We start from the raw sequence: 17,972 nt of genomic DNA, 5'->3' as shown, positions 1-17,972 counted from the left end.
GTTAACTACTTTCTTGTTGTTTTGGATATTGCAATTGATTCATTGAAGAATAGATTTACCAATTGAAAATGTATAACAATATTTTTGGGTTCTTGTTTGATTCAAAAAAGTTAACTTCTTTAGATGATGATAAATTGAAAAAAAAAAAAATCTATTAATATCGAGGCTGCTCTCAAACATGGTGAGTTTTCTGATATTGATTCAAATGATTTATTCTCTTAATTGAAAATGTTACAAGTGGCTTTGCCAGCTGAAACAAAGTCAACCATTGAAATTCTAGAGTTTGTAAAAGCTACAGATTGTTATCCAAATGTATCAATTACTTATATAATTATATTGACTTTTCCTGTGACTATGGCATCTGCAAAAATAAGCTTTTCAAAATTAAAATTGTTAAAATCTTACTTGAGATCATCTATGTCATAGGAAAGGTTAAATGGATTGGCAATCTTATGTATTGAAAAGGATATGTTGGAAAATCTTGAAGTTGAAAAATATATTAATGACTTTGCTTCTAAACATGCTAGAAGAAAGCATTTTCGTTGAATTTTTGGTACTGATTACCTTGTTGTATTGTTTTGTAGGGGTGCATAGCTGCTTTTTTGACATGGGTTCTTACATTGGTAAAGCATTTGGAGAGGATTGATGAGGTATGTTGTTTGACAAGTCCAAAGGCCCCTAAACTTTTATTACTTTTTGTTCAAAACTTGTATGTCCAAAGAGGCAAAGACTCTACAACTTTAATTGTTTTTTGTTCAAGATTGTACAAACTGTGATTTGTTTTATATATGATGAAAATCGGCCTACAAAATTTTATAATTTTTTCCTTTGTAAAATTAAAATTATATTCAAAAGAGCCCATTTCAAATTTTCGCCCCAAGCCTCCCAAAAGTCAGGGCCAGCCCTAGTTGGCGAAGTAGCTGAGGTGGGTTTTGCTGGTCGGGTCCCATCGGACGACAAAGAAGGGAGGGGACGAGAATGGAAGGTGGAGATTAGAGGAAAGGAGGAGGGTTTGAAGGGAGAAAGCTTGGGAAGTAAGGTGTGCGGGGTTTGCTGGAATGGTTGTTGCCATGCATGGGGATTTGGAGGAGTCGCAATGGAGGAAAAAGAAGAAGAATAGCCATGGATTTCGCTGTGTAGCTGTGTAGAGAGATGGGGAGGATGTTGATAGCTGGGTAGCTGTGTGATATGTGGAGATCACAAATGAGGAGGATGTTGATGTGGGTGGAAGAGAGAGAAGGGCATTTTTGTCCAAAAATGGACCAAAGAACTATAAAAGATAAAAATGGGTGGGAATGGTTAGAAAAGATACTGTTGTATTAAAAAGAGATATTTAATGAAATTTCCCTTTTGTTTGTCGTAGTTTTGAACTCCTTCGTTGTGACTCTAAATTATTATGAGTCTTGTATTTGTTCAAGGTTACCATTTAATGACTGTAACCTTGGGGTTGGTTTTTTATAAAAGTATTTTCTTCTATATTTTTGCTGTGTATTTAATTATTTGAATCCCACCAATTTTACTAATTAACCTATTTTGGAAATATTTGGAGTTATAATTACTTGGGGTACGGGAGTTATATATAATTGCGGGTGTTATCAAGGTGTTATATACCCGCCGAGTTTTAGGGCGTGACATGCTTTCTATATAAAACGGTCAATAATAGTATCTTACAAACCACATGTAAGTGGATGACCTGCATATGCATGCGAGAATTTTTACTACAAAAGAATAAATTAAACTATTTGAATCATTTTAAATTTTTAATTGACTATGTGATATATCATCTCTCTAATAAAAGTATATAACCTACCTATGTGGGTCTCACCTCTTCTCTAATAGAGGTTTAACCCACTTCTATTAGACATAGTACACCACATGATCGATTAAATTGGTCCAAATAACAGTACACTACATAAAAATTGTTTCTCTTTTGTTTTATGTTGTTTTTCTTTTAACTACTATGCATCAGTTTTCTACCATAAGCCCCATTATTCTAGCATGGGTCCCTTTTGTAAAAATGAAAAGTAGAATAAATTCTTCTGAGTCTCCCACTTAAGAATAAATATGTATATCCTAAACGTTTGGGGTGTTACATTCCATGAACTTGCTGAGTTATTTTATTACTTTTTTTTTTTTTTTTGTATGTGTATGTGACAACAGTACCTGAGATGTTGAAGAAGACTTATGCATGTACCATCAAGATGATCTTAAGATATTGTAGTATTGGACAGCAATGAAACCTCCAAGATGAACAAGTTGCATTGTAATGGAAGTCCCAATAAGAAAATTAATTGCACAAGAAGATGAGTGCTCCTCTCACACTTTTTTTATAATCAGATGCCTCAGCTCTATTAATGTTCTGTCTCAAAACTTCTTCTTTAATGAAAAGGTAAGTCACTTTTCAATTAATTTTTACTTTAGATTGTAAAACTTTTTGGGTGGATGCAGCCACCTCTCATAAAAATAAAATTTAATTATTTATCTGTTAGATACAAAACAAAAGTGTGAATTATGTCAGTGGGGAAAGAAGAAAACAAAACGTTGGCGGCCAATAAATGTCCAAAGAAGAGAACATACTTTTTAAATTGAGTTTTATAGCCAGTTTTTTAACAGTAGATTTATTTAATATGAGAGCGCTAATTAAATACTAACACGTTAATTAGTAGCTAGGTTAATAAAGAGGTCATTATTCTTTTGGAATCGATCTCCATACAATATAATTAAACTTTTCATTATTTTGGTCACATAAAAATTGTTCTTACTAAAAATCAATCAAACAAAAATAATATATTTTGTTTGATTTTTTTTGTAAAAATAATCTTTAAAATGGTATTTAATAAATGAATTATTTGAATTATAAAATCACATCATGATTTCATAGGTAAAAAAGACAATTAATTTCTTATTAACTTAACAATTGGTTAGTAAGTATTTGTGCCATATGACACAGAGGGAGCCAGCCATATACACCCTGTATCCGCATGCAAGTGATGCAACAAGCATTCCTCACTTTTAGAATTTTCTAAACTCACAAAATTGATCACGTGTTTAAATTTGATCATTTTTTAGATCTTTTCTCAAAATCTTACATTTTTCAGTTCTTATCCCTATTTCACTTTGATGGATCATGCATGCCTATAAATTCCTATATATATATATATATTGCCTCTAGCTCCACAGTTAGAAATCAATAGCTTCTACTCCTATAGCAGTCACATATATAATTCCATACCATATATTCACTCCTTCAATTCTTAATCAATGGTGGGTTTTGCAGGCCGTTCAAGTGCCTCTCAAAAACTACGTTTATTGTTGTTAATGTTGGTTGCCTTTGTTACCACATCGGTACTGCAAGTGCAAGGGCAAGGCACAAGAGTAGGGTTCTATTCATATACATGTCCTCGGGCTGAATTCATAGTCAGGTCAACAGTTGTGGCTCATTTCCAATCTGATCCTACTATTGCTCCTGGCTTGCTGAGGATGCACTTCCACGATTGCTTTGTCCGTGGCTGCGACGCTTCCATCCTCATCGACGGTGATGACACGGAGAAAACTGCCCCTCCGAACCTCAATTTGAGAGGATTTGAAGTTATTGACGATGCTAAGGCTCAGCTTGAGAAGGCATGCCCAGGGATTGTCTCTTGCGCTGATATTCTTGCACTAGCTGCACGGGATGTTGTGGTTCTGGTAAATATGTTATGTTGTTAGACTGTAAGTAATATTATCGTAAATTCAATTAAAAATCGACTTAAATAATTTTCTAAATTTACAATCATGTAATATAGTATATTAAATTATTCGATAAAAAGAACATTTTTCGTATAAGATCAAGGTAAGGCCGTAGGGGATTTGATAATCACCATAAATAAATGCATGCAATTGTGTTATTTCTTATCAATTAAAATTAGTTGATTCGATCATGTACATATGTACACATATATATATACATATATATATATATATTATGTAGGCCAATGGAGCAAGTTGGGCAGTGCCTACAGGACGCAGGGATGGGATGGTTTCATTGGCATCGGACACAGCCAATTTGCCAGGCTTTACTGAATCAATTGATGAGCAAAAGCAAAAGTTTGCGGACAAGGGACTCAGTACTCTAGATTTGGTTACCCTTGTTGGTAAGCTACTTAAACTATTGTTGTATACTTGTACACACACGTTTTCTTGTGTGTTCATGTTGCATACACATGTTAATTAACATTATTCATCATGCATATGATCCCATGCACTCATATTTGAACCAAATCATAGAATGGCATGGTGTGGTCACTGACTATATATATATAATTCTTTGGAGGGCACCCCTGTAAAAGTTGGGCAGGTTACCAGATTATTACACTACAAGAAAAGTACTCATTTGCAGCATTCCATAAACGCTGCAAATTATCATTTGCAGCGTTTTATTAAACGCTGTATATTGAGACGTTGCAAAAGACACCTTTTTTTTGCAACGTTTATTTCATGTTACTAAGAAATGCTGCAAATGATATTTTATAACATTTTTTCATCGTTGGATATTGACTTTTATAACAGTTGGATAACGTTGCAAAAGTTCCATTGACAACATATTTTTAACGTTGCAAAAGAGGTCTTACATCCCCCACAAATATTATTCATAACATATTTTTAACGTTGCTAAAGATATTAGATTGCAAATGTTGTTATGTATTACTCAGCTTGCAACATTGTTTAAATGCTGCGAATATTGGTTTTTTTTTTTTTTTTACATCCTTATTCTCTTGATTAACCATTATTGTTCAATTATAAATATTTTAATACACCCACTAACTTCTAAAATGTTCCTCTCAAAGTCATCCATGAATCAAAATAGACATTGAAAAAATTAAATAAAATCAAGTGAATAATAGATCACATTCTTACAATTAATTATAAAATATCACATAGTAAAATAATTACATCATTTTGCCACCTTAGTTTTTAGTGGAAATTACAGAAGAACTTAAATACATTCAACTAGAAGTTAAATATATTCTACATCAGACCAACTATGTAGAACAAAATAAGGTCACCTACTTCTAACATATACCAAATGCATGTGTAGACCACAAAAAGGTCAATATATACATTATCAACTAGAGTCAAAATAATGGTCAAAATGGAGTTGCAAAAGACCAAATATGCACAAACTCAAAAAACATATCCTGCATTGGTATAGCTAGACCATGTGTAGAACCAAAAACACTTTAGTTAGACTTTGGACCTAGAGATCACCCCTCTGCATAATAGCCAAAAACTACATTGTTCTAAATTAAGTACTTAATTTAGAACAATGTAGTTTTTGGGCCAAGCAATAGTACTTCCAATTGCATCATCAACCACATTAAACTCTGACGTTGGACGATATAATGGAGCATCTTCTAATACTATAAGTGTCACCCAAACCTTCCAACAATCTGGTCCAAGACAAACATGGTGTACCTTTGAAAGAGGATCTTTTGATGCAACTGTTCCTTCAGCTACAACTTCTCCAGTTCCCATCCATGATAGTAATTTACATCGACCATTTTCCACATTCCTTGCATCTGATATAGTTGGATTCATGTGCTGCAAATAGAGTAATTACAAAGAAAAATAGAATGCGGTCAATTTTCTCCAAGAAGAAGATGTGACCAAATTGAATAAGCATATATATAATGCAAACCTGTGAAGTTTCCTTAGAATGTTGCATGCTATCCTTAGGAGTAGTAGTTTGATCCTATAAAGATTTTAGCATTTGTGTATCAAATTAAAATCACAGTAATACAGATAGTTGTTCTTCAAATCATAAGACAATTGGAATCTTTTACACACCAAATAGACACACACACACATACAACACCTGTAGAATATCTTCAGAATGCTCCAATGTGTCCTCTGTAGTAGTTTGATCCTAAAAAAAATTAATAAAATGTCATATATATGCTAATTGAACATGAAGTAATCATATATTTTGTTCATCATTTGGTGTCAATTAAAATTGAACCACAGCTCACATCACAGCAAACATGTAAGGGCCTTGGTTGTACATGAATTTAACATTTTTCATGCTAGTGTATTTCTATAATTAGATTAATAGAGTTCATTGCTTTTAGATAAAGAAAAAAAATAAAATTACCTTTTGTCTGCCGCCTTGTTTAATAAACAAGGCTTTCAGCTCATCAAATTGTGATTGAAGATCTTTAATCTTACCCTCAAGACATGCAACATTGGACCTATTATGTGCTTGTAAAGTGAATCTTGTTGATGTCGCTCCAAACCCGAGTGCTCGAACCCGCCCTGGTCGTTCAGCTCCAAATACATGGGTTAGAGCATCGTCCTTGAGAGATTGAGCAGCTTCACTTGCATGTTTTTTGTTATATTCACTCACTTTTTGCTGAATGTAAGCAAATATTTTGGTTAATAGTGTAAGGCTAAAAATTAACAAATTTACTGCTTGTATTTATATTGTTAACTCAAAAGGGACAAACAAATCAACACTTAGATGGAGTGGATAGGAGTTGCAAAAATCAACACCTCATATCCAAACAAATAAAGAACATTGCAGATTCGAAAAACTTTATAATTAAAAAAAAAAAAAGCAAACTAACATTAAATAAAAGAATAGACAATGTATAACTGTTAAGAGATTGAAATAAACCATTCCCATAAGGGATTCCAACCCCTTTCGGTCTATTAATTAATGTATATTACCGTTGCATCAGCAAGTGCCTCACTAATTGGCTTTCCTGTTTTCTTTGAATATCCACGAAGCCACACATCAACTCTAGACACTGATCCATTCTCTTCTCTCTTAAGAAACATAGAAATAATTAGTGGATAACTCATTAATTTCAATTTTAGAAGAACTAAAGATTGATAGACAATACAAGTTTTACCATTTCATCTTCTAAACGAGCAAAGCCTTTCCGACCTGTGGTGTGAATGAGAGTCTGGTTTGCCTTCATGTCTTGAAACTTTTTACTCTTTTCCTAAAATAAAAAAAAAATAGTAAACATGTAATTAAGAAGGCATCAATCTGTGTTTTACTTAATAAAAAATGTCAACATTTGCATTATTATATATAGAAGAACATGCTAACCTTGAAGGTATCAGACAGTCTCTCTTTGACAAACTTTGCCCAATGTTTTTCGGTAGTGCTTTTGGGTTTCAAGTCCTTGAATGCACCAATATGTCCGGAAACATCCTCACTTTCAGCTAATTCTCGTATTTTTCGTGTTAGAACAGATTTGTGAGTCCTCCAGCTCCTTCCCATTGACATTAAAACAATTTTTTTATGGCATTCCTCTAACTTGAATTGTTGCTACATTATAAAAGAAAATGATTTATGAACAAGTTATAATGTAATAAACTTAATAATAGTAAAAAGCAACAGTATGCGTTACAATACTTACCTTAACACAAATCCAAAGTCGTTCTTCTGTTTCACCATCAAGACCATGCCAATTATCTAATGTTATGGGCACCACTTGTCGTGCCAAACAACCAATATAAGAAGATAGCTTATTAGAACTTTTCTTCACAGGTTGACCCAAAGGATTAAATTCAACATTGACAAGTCTTCCATCTTTGGGAGGACCGATAATATCAATCGTTGCAGGGCCCCTGGTCTTTTTTTTCAGTGGAGAGGAATCAGGTATCTCATCTACATTAGGCGCTGAATTATCAGAATCATCACGGATTCTAATTCCACGATTTTCAGTATTATTTCTAAGAGCTGCAACACTAGCATCTTGTTCTTTCCTTGCTCTTTTGTTCCCCTGTTTAGACGACTGTGTAATCATAGATAATGAAATTTAGAGACTTTTATATTATCAAAATTCCAATACTGATAATATGTGCAAATTAACTGTACAGTGGAGTTTACCTCTGGGTTGGTTTTGGACATCTCTGAAAATCTGGTTTCAATTACAAGATCCTGCATACATGCCAATTTAAATAGAGATATACCTTTTTTTTTTTCCAATGAACCTCAATAGATGAAGTTTATTAATGAAAAACAATAGGGAAAAAGATAATATGACATTTCAAAGCAAAAGCAACCAATAATTAACAACAAAAAGTGCTTAATCAATAGATGAAATAGTACCCTAAATATAATTTTTTTAATAAAAATCTAGGTTATTACACTAACATTAGAAGTTACACTAAGATTCCATCACAATCCTCCCTTACATACTGGACATCTTCACTAATATAAGTAGACTCAATTGTTTCTTTATCTAGAGTTGCGTATGGAGAAAAATCACTCTCATTGGACATCTCTACATCATGAATGCCTCTAGGTGGTGCTTTTAGTACAACATACCATGATGATGTATCACTTTCCCTAGAATAAAAGACTTGCTTCGCTTGTGGTGCCAAAATAAAAGGATCTTTTTCAAAGGCTGATTTTCCATCAGGGAGGTTAACTAATATAAAACCATCTTCTACCTTGACACCATTTGAAATATTAGCCCAATCACACTTAAACACAGGAACACTAAATTTGTGGTAATCTAGTAAAATGATATCCTTTAGAATCCCATAGTAAGAGATGTTTCCCATAACTTGATTGGGATCTTTTGCACTAGATCTACAAAGAGTGTCAGCTTCAATGGATACACCGCTATTTTGTGTTGACTTCTCAGTATCCTTTGTACGAAAACGGAGTCTGTTAATAATATATCCAGAATAAGACATAGCATAACTTCTAGGTCCATATGCAAGCCAATAAAGTGTGTCACTGATCCCATCTTCTTGGACCTTAATCTGTTTAAGTAAAAATTTAGTTAGAGATCACTAACTAAATGTAAATGCAAAAGGCAGATTGGCAGCAAATTAAAAAAATACTCAACCACCTTATTTGACAACCATTCCCTAAATTGGTCTGTGTGCCTCTTTTCTAATAGGCTTTCATACTTTGGATTTCTAAGTCTGGCATCTTCTTGTTTCAACTCCTCTTTGTGCATTCTAATATATCAAACCAAATAGAAACAAAATTAAAAAAAAAACTTAAGATAATTGTTCCTAAAATAAGGGTTATAGTCATCTAACTTACTCAAAATACGGCTCAACTTCTGCACTATTACGTAACACATAACAATGAGCAATTTCTCTCATATCATCATCCAAAATAATTGGTACCCCAGTAGTGAATGTATGTCCTCCAAATAATATTCTTTCATCATCCCAATCTTCATTGCGATCATGTCGAGTACCAATTATACTTGCTTGTTCCATGTATCCACTACAAAACCTCATACATTCTTCAGCTAGATAACGCTCAGCTATGCACCCTTCGGGTCGTGCACGATTTTTTACATACCCCTTCAATACTTTCATATATCTAGAGAAATGGTGTATGGGATAAAAATTATGTTAGTTAGATTTGAGATAAGTGAATTATAAATAAAAATAAAAGTCAATAATGATAGTACCTTTCAAATGGGTACATCCAACGATATTGTACTGGACCACACCGTTGAGCTTCCCGTGCTAAGTGAATCGTCAAGTGAATCATAATGTCGAAAAAAGAAGGAGGAAAAAACCTTTCAAACATGCACAAAGTCTCTACAACTTCTGTTTCCATTTCTTCTAATTTATTACCATCAATCACCCTCTGGCACAATTCATTAAAAAATGCAGACAGCCTGAAGATTGCATTCCTTGTCCCATTTGGTAAGAGGCCTCTTATTGCTACTGACAATAGTTGCTGCATTAGAACATGATGATCATGAGATTTAAGGCCCATTATTTTGCATTCCTCTAATGAGATGCAATTCCCAATATTGGATCCATATCCGTCTGGTAACTTTAAAGTATATAACCTCTTAAGAAATGTTTCTTTCTCATTCTTGGAAAGCATGTGCATTGCTGCTGGCAAATACATCCTGCTGCCTCTTTCTACTGGATGCAAAGCATGCCTAATGTTCATCACTTGCAAATCTCTACGGGATTTCAACCCATCTTTTGATTTTCCTTTTATATTCAACAATGTGCTAACAATGCTATCACAAACATTTTTTTCCACATGCATAACATCCAAGTTATGACGCAAGAGTAATCCCTACAAAATTATCAAAAGAAAATAATTGCATCATGGTTTAAATTAACACCCAAAATAAAAACTGATGGTCTAAAATATTAAACAAGTAATATAGTGTTAAACATATACCTCCCAATATGGCAAGTCAAAAAAAATTGACTTTTTTTTCCACATTTGTACCTCTTTTGGGTCTCTCTTCCTTTTCTTCTTTGTTTTCTTTCCCCAATCATTCACAATATCTTTCACTTCTTGTAAGACTTGTTGACTGGTTAATGGTTTAGGCCTTCTTTTAGTTTCTTCATGTCCATCAAACCAACTTTTCTTTTTTCGAAAAGGATGAGTTGCTGCAAGAAACCGTCGGTGATCCATATACACCACCTTCTTACTGTGGAGTAAATATTTTGAGCATGTACCAAGACCACATATAGGACAAGCTGCTTTCCCTTTTGTTGTACATCCAGCTAAGTTTCCATATGCTGGAAAATCATTTATTGTCCACATTAAAATAGCTTTCAATTTGAACATTGCCTTATTGTATGAATCATACATGTCCACCCCGTTGTTCCATAGTTCCTTCAAGTCCTCTATAAGGGGCTCTAAATAAACATCTATATCATTCCCTGGCTGTTTTGGACCTGGAATTAATAGACTCAACATTAAGTTTTCCTTCAACATGCTTAACCCTGGGGGAAGGTTATAAATCACTAGTATCACTGGCCAGCAACTATATCTAGAACTAAGGTCACCAAAAGGGTTAAATCCATCAGTTGCTAGTCCAAGTCTAAGATTGCGTGCTTCCAAACCAAATTCAGGCCATTTCCTATTAATTGTATTCCATGCTGGTGAATCAACTGGATGACGCATCTTTCCGTCTTGACTTTGATTATTAGAATGCCAAGTTAACTGCTGTGCTTTTTCCACTGACTTGAACATCCTCTTAAATCTTGGTATTATAGGAAAGTAGCGTAAAATTTTCACTGGAACTCCCTTTTGAACCTTTTTAGTGCGTTGGTTTAACTTCCATCTTGAAGTGCTGCATTTTGGGCATGTCTCCATATCTTTTTTTTCTTTCCAAAATAAACAACAATCGTTGGAGCATGCATCTATCTTCTCATATCCTAGATCAAATGCTTTCAATAACCTTTTTGTTGAGTAAATCGAATCAGGAAGACTGTTTCCATCAGGCAGCATATCTCGAAATATCTGAAGATATTCTGTAAAACCAATATCAGACAAACCATGTACAGCTTTAAGCTTGTACAAAAGTACAACTGCAGACAGCCTAGTGTACTTTTTACATCCTGTATAAAGGGGAGACTCAGCATCTTCCAACTTTTGCGTGAAATCTTCCTCTGCTCTTTCACCAAATGGTTCTCCCTGACGTAAATCTTGATCATACACATCTTTATACATTCTATATGTGTCTGATATATCAACATCTTCACATTCTACATTCATGTGTGGACTTTCCCCATGAAGGACCCATGTAGTATATCTAGGATCCATTCCTTTGATAACCAAGTGTTCATAAACAACATCAGCATGGTGAGAGCGAAGGTTTCGACATTTAGTGCAAGGGCATATGATATTACCAAAATTCCCTGCGCTTGTCTGAGCCATATTGACAAAGTTTCTAGCTGCATCTTGGTATTCTTTAGAACGTCTACACATAAAACTAATCATTATTATTGTTTAAAATTGACTATACTATGTTTTAGTATTTTCTATAACAAAGTAATTGGAAAGACCTTTCAAGATACACCCATGTCTTGTCCATCATATATAAAGCCTGCTCTCACGTGTGCACATATATCCTGATTTGAATAATATATTGGATCATATTATACCATGTACCAGTTAGCTTAACATAGATATCCATGTACTAATGAAGAAAAGGATGAGAGAATATGCAATTTATACTTTCTAACTATTGGGTTGCTAATATGCAATTTTGTGGTTGAAGCAATTATAAAGAAGCAAGTCTAGTTTAAATAAAATAGTGAGTATAATGTTGCAATGCCATTGTTATATTCAACAATTCAATTAAGGGCTTTCAAATGTTACCTGAGAATGGAATTAGCAATAATGAGTTTTATTAGCTGATTTTGTGCCCTCTGTTTTTTTCCTTCAAAAACCTGTAACAGAAAGGCAATTCCCAATTGACTTATTTCTAAGATATCAGATAAAAAAGACAGCAACCAAAATCTATTTGATGCAGACAAGTATACATTCAATATTCACACATGTTTAATAAAAAAAGTACAAGAGAATGCTTGATCAAGACAAAAGTAGCCTCTTTATAAACATATATAGTCAATTTGATAAAACAGCCACAAGTACAAAAAATTATTTGTTATGGTTTTAATCAGTATATATAGATTACTCTATGAATAACAAACATTGTGATACAAGATTTACGAGGGTCTATCAAAAGTCACTCTATGATTAGTAATGAAGGTGCATGAGATAGAATAGTAATAACACTCCAATCACAAGAAAATTGCTATAACCCACAAGCCACCACAGTAGTAGTACTGCTCAGTTTGAGGGTCGAGGATTCTTTGGACATTTACAATGCAACAATACATTACAGATCAGGTAATTTACCATCTAGGGATTGCCAATTAAGCATGAATTTTTCTCAACGAAATCTAAAATTAAGTGCCTATTAATTATATCTAGCTAGCTCCTTAATTAATCTATCTTTATTTTGTATATTTGGGTTACAGCTACATACAGATTGCAAAGTTTGATCATCTTATAATCTTTACTTGAGTGTGGTGGTCTAAGAAATTCCAAGAACTTAGTTTAAGATTAGACTCATTATAATCCATTTGTATTCAAAGAGATGGAGTCTAATGTGTGAAAAAACATAAGAAACATAAAATTATTATGACCTACAACTTGACCATCAAATAAGAAATATAAAATTACTATGACCATCATTATTATGATTCTTAGACTCAAGTCTCGTAAAATTACTATGAACTTGAGTGAACTTGACCATCTTGGTACTATTACTATGACCATCAATATCTTTGCGCTTGTTAGAGCCATATTGACAAAGTTTCAAGCTCCATCTTAGCCTGTGAGAGTGAACTTGAGTCTAAGAACTTGGTCATAAAATTACTATAATTAACTTGAGTCTGTAGGTTCACTAATATTCACTATTTGACTATCAAATAAGAAACAGAAAATTACTATGATCAAAAACTTGAATGCCTTCAGGGAAAAATATCTCAAGAGAACATTAAAAATGTCACATTTTTATTTGTACACATCTAATTTCATTCCTCCCAGGCTTCAATCGAGGCTAGATTAATTGCATAATTCATTTAAAAGAGTAATTCACTGTTGTAAATTGTGTGATGTAGCCATACCCAAAAGAAAAGTTTATGGTGTATCATCATATACATCTAAGGCAATGAATCCAGGAGGTAATAGTTTATTGCTGAAAAATAGTATCTTATAAAATCTACCTGCCATCCTTGGTCAAGAAATAGTTTTTCCTTGCCTCTAATGTTGGTGTATCATGTATGCCCAAGAGTGCACAGCCTCGACTCTGAAAATACAAACACAATAGCATTATTATGTGCATATCAAATATTTATTGCAGATAAGATGAGATAGTGTTGAGCAACATAGTTTCACCAAAAGCAATAAACGGTTAAAATTTTACAAGTTTCACAAGCAGTGACACAGACCAACAAGGTGTAAGTGTCTAGCCTAGACGATCTTCAAATGATAAGCATGTGTTTTAATTAATTTATCTATTTATTCTTTTCTTTACAAGAGATTTTATTGAAAAAAAAAACAGGAAAAAAAAGAAAAAAGAAAAAGAGATGGTACAGTACACAAAAGGTAAACATTATTGCATTTATTTGCCCTGTTCTCAGGCAAACGCTGGCAAATGGGAGGAAAGGAAATTTTTTCCTGCTTATCACAGAAACACTTTGCAATCAATATAATGAGTCTAATTTTTTCATGATAATATTGGATTATAGCATCATTATAATCCATCTCCTTGAAAAGAATCGCCATGAATACATTAGACTCCATCTCCTTTAATGTTAGACTGCAAATCAAAAGCCTTACACATCCTTGAATATCTTCTAAAACTCAGGTACAATACAAAAATTCGTATGAATTTCAAGTTCCCATAGATTTGGTTCTCACCAAATTTCCAATTAAATCTTTTTTGGTTCTATGATACAGAGACATACAAACAGAGTGTGTGAGGGATTCATCAACAGAAAAAAGAAAGAAACAAAAGAGGGAGCAACAAAAAGGAAAAAAAATAAAATTGCTATCATGAATGATGATACCCACACCCATAAAAATTACTATCATGAATGATGATACCCACATCCAATTTCGTCTGATCCATAGTACCCACTACTCAAGCGCGATTGTCCAAAGCTCTAACCACTGGAACAGTGTGAGCTACTGAAACAACTGGATCGACTAGTGTGAGCTATTTCCAAACAAAGAAACAAAAAATGAAAAGTAAGAAGAAGAAGAGAAACGTACAGATTTTTTACTTCTTAACACATGCCACTGACGTCGTACCAAGATCACTGGGTAAGAGAAACAGAAAGCACCACTGGATTTTGGGTATTTTTGAAGAACCTCATACCTCTAAGGTTTAGGGTTGAATTCTAAGTCACTTTTGTACGATCATGATTTGAGAGATGATAACCCATTATAATGATGAAATTTTTGCGCGCGAAGAATGAAATTGGCGGAAGAATGAAAACTCATAAAAAAATCTGGAGTTAACAACATTTCTCTTGCGTGGTAAAGGTTAGGGATTTTAAGGCGCAAAGGTAACGTTGCAAATAAATAAAATCAGGTGTTTTGTTTCAATTAGACAAACTTAACATCTTATGCAACATTTTATCAAGTAAATGTTATAAATATTTATGATTAACAGCATTTATGTATTGTACGTTGTAAATTTAATGTTGCAAAAAGTTACTTTTCTTGTAGTGTTAGTGGGTCCCCACGCATGCAACACGTCAGGACATGTCCTAAGACTCTGAGAGTTCAAGCCAATCAATATTAAAATGAGATCTTTCATGCATATTGATATGGTTTTATTTTTTCATCGGTAGATAATCACAAAAATCATATAATATATAAGGGGTCTACAAAATTTGGAGGTGGACCTAACCATTTGGGAGCCAAGGCAGTTGCCTCATTTGTCTACTCTTATTAAGGCCGGTCTTACAACACATGCAATTTGTGGTTTGCTACAAAAAAATTTTCTAAAAATAGGAAAAATTATTCATAATTGTGAATAAAACTATTTTTACGTTCAATATCTACTGATCTAGCTAATTAATATGACTTGATCTCTCTCACAGTAGTATGATGCATGCAGGAGCTACCTATATATATATATATATATATACAAGTATATATACATAAATTAACCATTGTCGCTATATATATACAAATACAATTACTCCACCATTGTCGTTAGTTCTCTTAATTAACCATATATACATAAATTTGTTTGTGCTATACTAGGAGCACATACCATAGGAACTTCAGCTTGCCAGTTCTTCAACTACAGACTATTCAATTTCACCACTCCAAATGGTGCCGACCCTGTGATCGACCCAACGTTTGTTCCTCGACTACAAGCTCTCTGCCCACTAAATGACGATGGTACAAGGCGAGTTGGATTAGACACAGGTAGTAGTGACAAGTTTGATGCATCTTTCTTTGCAAATTTGAGAAATGGCAGAGGAATTCTTGAGTCTGATCAGATGCTTTGGACTGACGCTACAACCAAACCATTTGTGCAACGCTTTCTGGGTGGTAGAGGCTCACCTGGGTCCAACTTCAATGTGGAGTTTGGGAGGTCCATGGTGAAGATGAGTAACATTGATGTGAAAATAGGGTCGACTAATGGTCAAATTCGTAAAGTATGTTCTGCAATAAATTGATCACGCAATTACTTCTATAATAAAGTTGCAAACTAATTAAGCTGTTGCAAAACTTTTCTTATTTATCACTTAATTTTCATATTTGGATATGTGAATTTGTATCTTTGTATTGTTAATTCCAATAAGCTTTGAATTTGAGAAATGGCAGGGGAATTCTTGAGTCTGATCGATCAGATGCTTTGGACTGATGTTACAACCAAACCATTTGTGCATTTGATAATCATGTGGCAAAATGGCAAATGATGAGAAGCCAAATTGGAGACATGAAAATATAATCATGTCTCACGGAAAAATATATAATAAGAATTTGGTCAAATGTTACAAATTGCTTCATATTTTAAATTTATTTTGGTTTTAATTTGTTTTAATTGTACTATATATATTGTGCATGGTTTCAAAATAATTTTAATATTGCTAAAAAAAAAATTTGTCAAATGGTCGTCAAATTAAATGCATATGCAGGTCATGTGGAGAGTAGATAAATGCAGGTCAAAAAAAATTGTCAAATGGTCGTCAAATTAAATGCATATGCGAGTCATGTGGTGCGGAGAATAGAATACTAGAAGGCATAGGCTATTTTGATCACCCTAAATTGTTGAGTTGACCATCCTATTTTTAAATTCTAATTTTACCCTTAAAATAAAAAATTTTAATTTTATTCGTCGGGTCATTCGACACTTGTCTGTCGAAATGTTTGTGGTTAGTCGGCACCTAATTGCCGAATATTGGTGGAGTTTTGCGGTAAGTAACCACTGAATGGAAATGAAAAAGGCATTCGGTAATATTCTGCCGAATATTGTCATTATATTCGGCCGTAAGCTACCGAACTCCTAAGTATATTTCGGTGGCATGCTGCTGAATGGGTCTGAGTAATTTTATAATTTTTTGCAAGAAAGGATAAAATAGAAAAAATTTGTCCAAAATATGTTAGGGTGGTCAACTAAGCAATGGAGGTGGTCGGAATTACTAGAATTGTGGTTTGTAAATTTGGGATTAGTAACTAATTGATGGACTTGAAAGGACGGTTCTATCCAAAAAAAAAGAAAAAAAGAGATGAAAGATAAAAGAGAAATAAAGTGAAATTATGATTGAAAAGAAAAAAGAATCAAAAGATAAATAAAGGGATATGAAACCATGAAAGATTGGACGACTTACTTTTTGACCAGGAAGTCTTGCACAATTTGTCTGAAGCGTGTGGAAAATTACCATAGCTTGTCGATCTGATTCAAAATACACACGGTGCTACAGCATATTATCATTGCCATCTAATGCCATTTTGCAAATAAATCTCAGAACTGTGTGACGTGCTACCATTAATGGCTAGCTCCAGCAGAACCCATTCTTAAATTGGGTGAAATATATGTTTTTCTATATATCAATATGCAGCGATACAAGGGATTTATATACAGCCCTTAGGGAACTATTCTAGAAAGCAAATAAATACAGAGAGCAAACATGATCCTATAATCTTGGGGAATCACATAGTTGACTTTGTTCTTTTAGACTAACTAGGAATGTACAGCTCATTTGACACTCCCCCTCAAGTTGGACCATATATGTTGTCCATGCCCAACTTGCAAAGTGAGCTGTAAAAAATTCTGCTTTTGACTGCTTTGGTGAGAATATCTGCGAGTTGATCTTCGGATTTAACAAATGATACCTCGATGATCTTAGCCTCGAGCTTCTCTTTGATGAAATGTCTGTCAACTTCAACATGCTTGGTTCTATCATGTTGCACTGGATTATGTGCAATGTCGATAGCGGCCTTGTTGTCACAATGTAATTGCATGGTGTGTTTGGGTTTGAATCCCAAATCTCTCAACAAGTTTCTAATCCAGAGTAGCTCACATACTCCATATGCCATACCCCTATATTCTGCTTCAGCACTTGATCATGACACTACTTTATATTTCTTACTCCGCCAAGTGACCAGATTGCCTCCCACAAAGGTGAAGTATCCAGATGTGGATCGCCTGTCA

General features: G+C 33.8%; 1 protein-coding gene across 4 annotated transcripts; it reads left to right on the top strand.

Moving 5' to 3' along the window:
* The first annotated feature begins 193 nt into the window (after positions 1-193).
* On the top strand, positions 194-15,993 carry LOC147277323 (peroxidase N1-like). 4 transcript variants are annotated; one of them, XM_086252953.1, is made up of 4 exons: positions 194-212; positions 3,350-3,687; positions 3,971-4,133; positions 15,572-15,993. In XM_086252953.1, the coding sequence occupies exons 1-4, from the start codon at positions 206-208 to the stop codon at positions 15,991-15,993; spliced, it is 930 nt and encodes a 309-aa protein (XP_086109079.1). In that variant the 5' UTR covers positions 194-205. The 4 variants fall into 4 exon arrangements, with proteins under 4 accessions (XP_086109079.1, XP_086109078.1, XP_086109077.1 ...); XM_086252952.1 differs by lacking the exon at positions 194-212 and adding an exon at positions 530-575 and having other exon boundaries at positions 3,356-3,687; XM_086252951.1 differs by lacking the exon at positions 194-212 and adding an exon at positions 8,298-8,300 and having other exon boundaries at positions 3,319-3,687.
* The last annotated feature ends 1,979 nt before the right edge of the window (positions 15,994-17,972 follow it).

The sequence above is a fragment of the Dryas octopetala genome, chromosome 8, assembly GCF_963921425.1.
Source record: "Dryas octopetala chromosome 8, drDryOcto1.1, whole genome shotgun sequence".
In the NCBI taxonomy this organism is placed as follows: Eukaryota; Viridiplantae; Streptophyta; class Magnoliopsida; order Rosales; family Rosaceae; genus Dryas; species Dryas octopetala.
Note: the sequence above shows the minus strand (reverse complement) of the source record. Positions and strands in the feature narration are given on the sequence as shown.

Coding starts and splice junctions, on each gene's coding strand:
- LOC147277323 (XM_086252951.1), top strand. CDS start 3,319: ATGTTGGTTGCCTTTGTTACCACATCGGTACTGCAAGTGCAAGGGCAA. Junction 3,688..3,970: donor CACGGGATGTTGTGGTTCTG/GTAAATATGTTA, acceptor TATATTATGTAG/GCCAATGGAGCAAGTTGGGC.